At 57.9% G+C, this 2,257-nt stretch overlaps 2 protein-coding genes across 2 annotated transcripts in view; one reads left to right on the top strand and one right to left on the bottom strand.

Moving 5' to 3' along the window:
* The window catches only part of EFNB3 (ephrin B3), a 14,330-nt gene that overhangs the window by 7,746 nt on the left and 4,327 nt on the right, over nucleotides 1-2,257 (bottom strand). Inside the window, 1 exon segment of the mRNA XM_025194343.1 lies at nucleotides 401-512. Within this exon segment, the coding sequence (XP_025050128.1) occupies nucleotides 401-507 (107 nt within the window). The 5' untranslated portion in view covers nucleotides 508-512.
* Nucleotides 402-2,257, top strand: part of LOC112548466 — a 4,121-nt gene continuing 2,265 nt past the window's right edge. Inside the window, exon 1 of the mRNA XM_025194344.1 lies at nucleotides 402-2,257. Coding sequence (XP_025050129.1) covers nucleotides 1,773-2,257 — 485 coding nt within the window. The 5' untranslated portion in view covers nucleotides 402-1,772.

Below are 2,257 nucleotides of genomic sequence, written 5' to 3' on the forward strand. Positions count from 1 at the left end.
TGGCACACCCACGCCCCCAACACACACACACTTTGTCCTCTGACACACAACCCAAGTGTCTCACCCCCCCAAAACAACCTAAGTTTGGCACACACACACACCAACACACTTGTGTCCCCACACACAACCCAAGTGTCTCGCACAGCCACACCCCCCAACATACACTTTTTGTCATCCTGCCTACACACACACAACCTAAGTGTCTGGCGCGCACACTCCCAACACACACTCATTTTTTGTTTCCCCCCCACACACACAAAACCCAAGTGTCTTGCAGACCCACAGCACACACCCCCAAAGCACACAACCTAAGTGTCTGGTACACCCTCCAACACACTTACTTTTTGTGGCCCCCCCACCACAATCCATCTCCCACACCCGGCCCCCAGCACACACTTACTTTTTGTTCGCTGTGTTCCAGTACACCGGCTCCAGGCTCACAGCAGCTGCAACCCACGCTTCCAGTGCCGACACCAGCAGCCCCGCACACCACGGCCACGAGCCCATGACACCTCCGGGGGGACACGAAAAGCCGTGAGTGTCGCACAAATCCTGCCCCCCCCCACTTTCTCCTGCTTTTTGAGTGTGTGCGCGTCCCCCCCCCCAAATCCAGGGGTAACACAACAAGGCACAGGTAACACAACAGTGTCGGGTGGTCAAGCAGAGGCCTACACAAACTTCACACAACAGGGATGTGTTTTTTGGGGGGGGCTTTGGGGGAGCAGTGAAGGACCCCATGAGGGGGTGGTTGGGACCCCCCCATGTCTATGGGGTGGAGGGGGGGTGCAGGAGGCAGGTCCTGGAGGGGGGGTTGGTGTGGGTGTGTATGGGGAGGTGTGTGTCCAGGCCTAGGTTGTGTGTGTGTGTGTGTGTGTGTGTGTGAGAGAGAGAGAGAAAAAGACAGAGAGAGAGACAAGGGGCAAATGGGAAAAAGCGGAGAGAGGAGGAGGGACAAGGCAGGAGGAGAGGAAGGAAGACACGGAGGTGGGAACAGAGCAGGGAATGGGCACGCGCGCGTGCACAGGGACCCAGGCATCTGGGACACACTCGTGCGTGCATGTGCGCGCGCGCGCGCACACACACACAGAGGATCCAGGCATCTGACTTGCATAGATACACACAGGACCCAGGTGTCTGGGGTACACACACACACACACACACACACACACACACACACACACACACACACACACACACACCCCCCTACACAACCCAGGCATCTCACAAAGATGTACATACTCACACACACACACACACACACACAGGATCCAGGCATCTGACACATGCACATGGGACCCAGGCATCCGGGACATGGACATGGACACACATACACACACCCCCTCCCCGAGGATCCAGGCATCTGACATGCATACAGACTCACACAAACACGTGCATGATCCAGGCATCTGAGAGACATACAGGACCCAGGCATCCGGGATACACACACACCCCCCATGTATCTCATAGGCACACAACCCAGGTATCTGGGATGGATGGACATGCACAACACAGGTATGTCTCACACAGACATGCACCCCCAGGTGTCTGGGGCACACACAGAGGATCCAGGCATCCCCCGCCCCCGCACAGGACCCAGACATCTAGGACACACACAATCTAGGTCTCTCTCTCTCACCCCCCACCACCCGAGGATCCAGGCATCTGACACACATACAAACACACACAGGATCCAGACATCTGGGACACACACAAACACAAGACATCTCACACACGTGAGATAGGACACACACACATGCAGGCACAACCCAGGCATGCCACACACACACGACCCAGTCATCCAGGGGACACAACCCAAGCATCTCTCTCTCACACACACAACCCAGGTGTCTGGGGGACACAGTCCAGGTGGCTCTCACACATACACATGCACACACTCACCTCCCCAGGTGTCCAGCACGCACAGACACACACAGAGGACCTCATTGTCTAACACACACAGAAACAGGCAGAGGACTCAGGCGTCCCATACACAACTTGGGCATTCCCACCCCCTCCTTCAACACACACCGCAGGTGACCCAAACAGACACACAGATGCACACAACCCAGGCTTGGACACCCCCCCCCTACCCCTTGGCCAGTGAAGTGGGCACCAGTGATTCCCACCCACAGCACCCGACTGGGGGCCAGGATGCCTGGGCTCCCCCCAGCTCTGGGGGGGGTCTAGTGGGCTGTAGCGAGGGGGGGCCTGGGCCCTCCTGGTTCTCCCCCCCCGCAGGGGCAGGGGGGGGAGAGGG

The sequence above is a fragment of the Alligator sinensis genome, unplaced genomic scaffold (assembly GCF_000455745.1).
Source record: "Alligator sinensis unplaced genomic scaffold, ASM45574v1 scaffold1745_1, whole genome shotgun sequence".
NCBI classification, from domain to species: domain Eukaryota; kingdom Metazoa; phylum Chordata; order Crocodylia; family Alligatoridae; genus Alligator; species Alligator sinensis.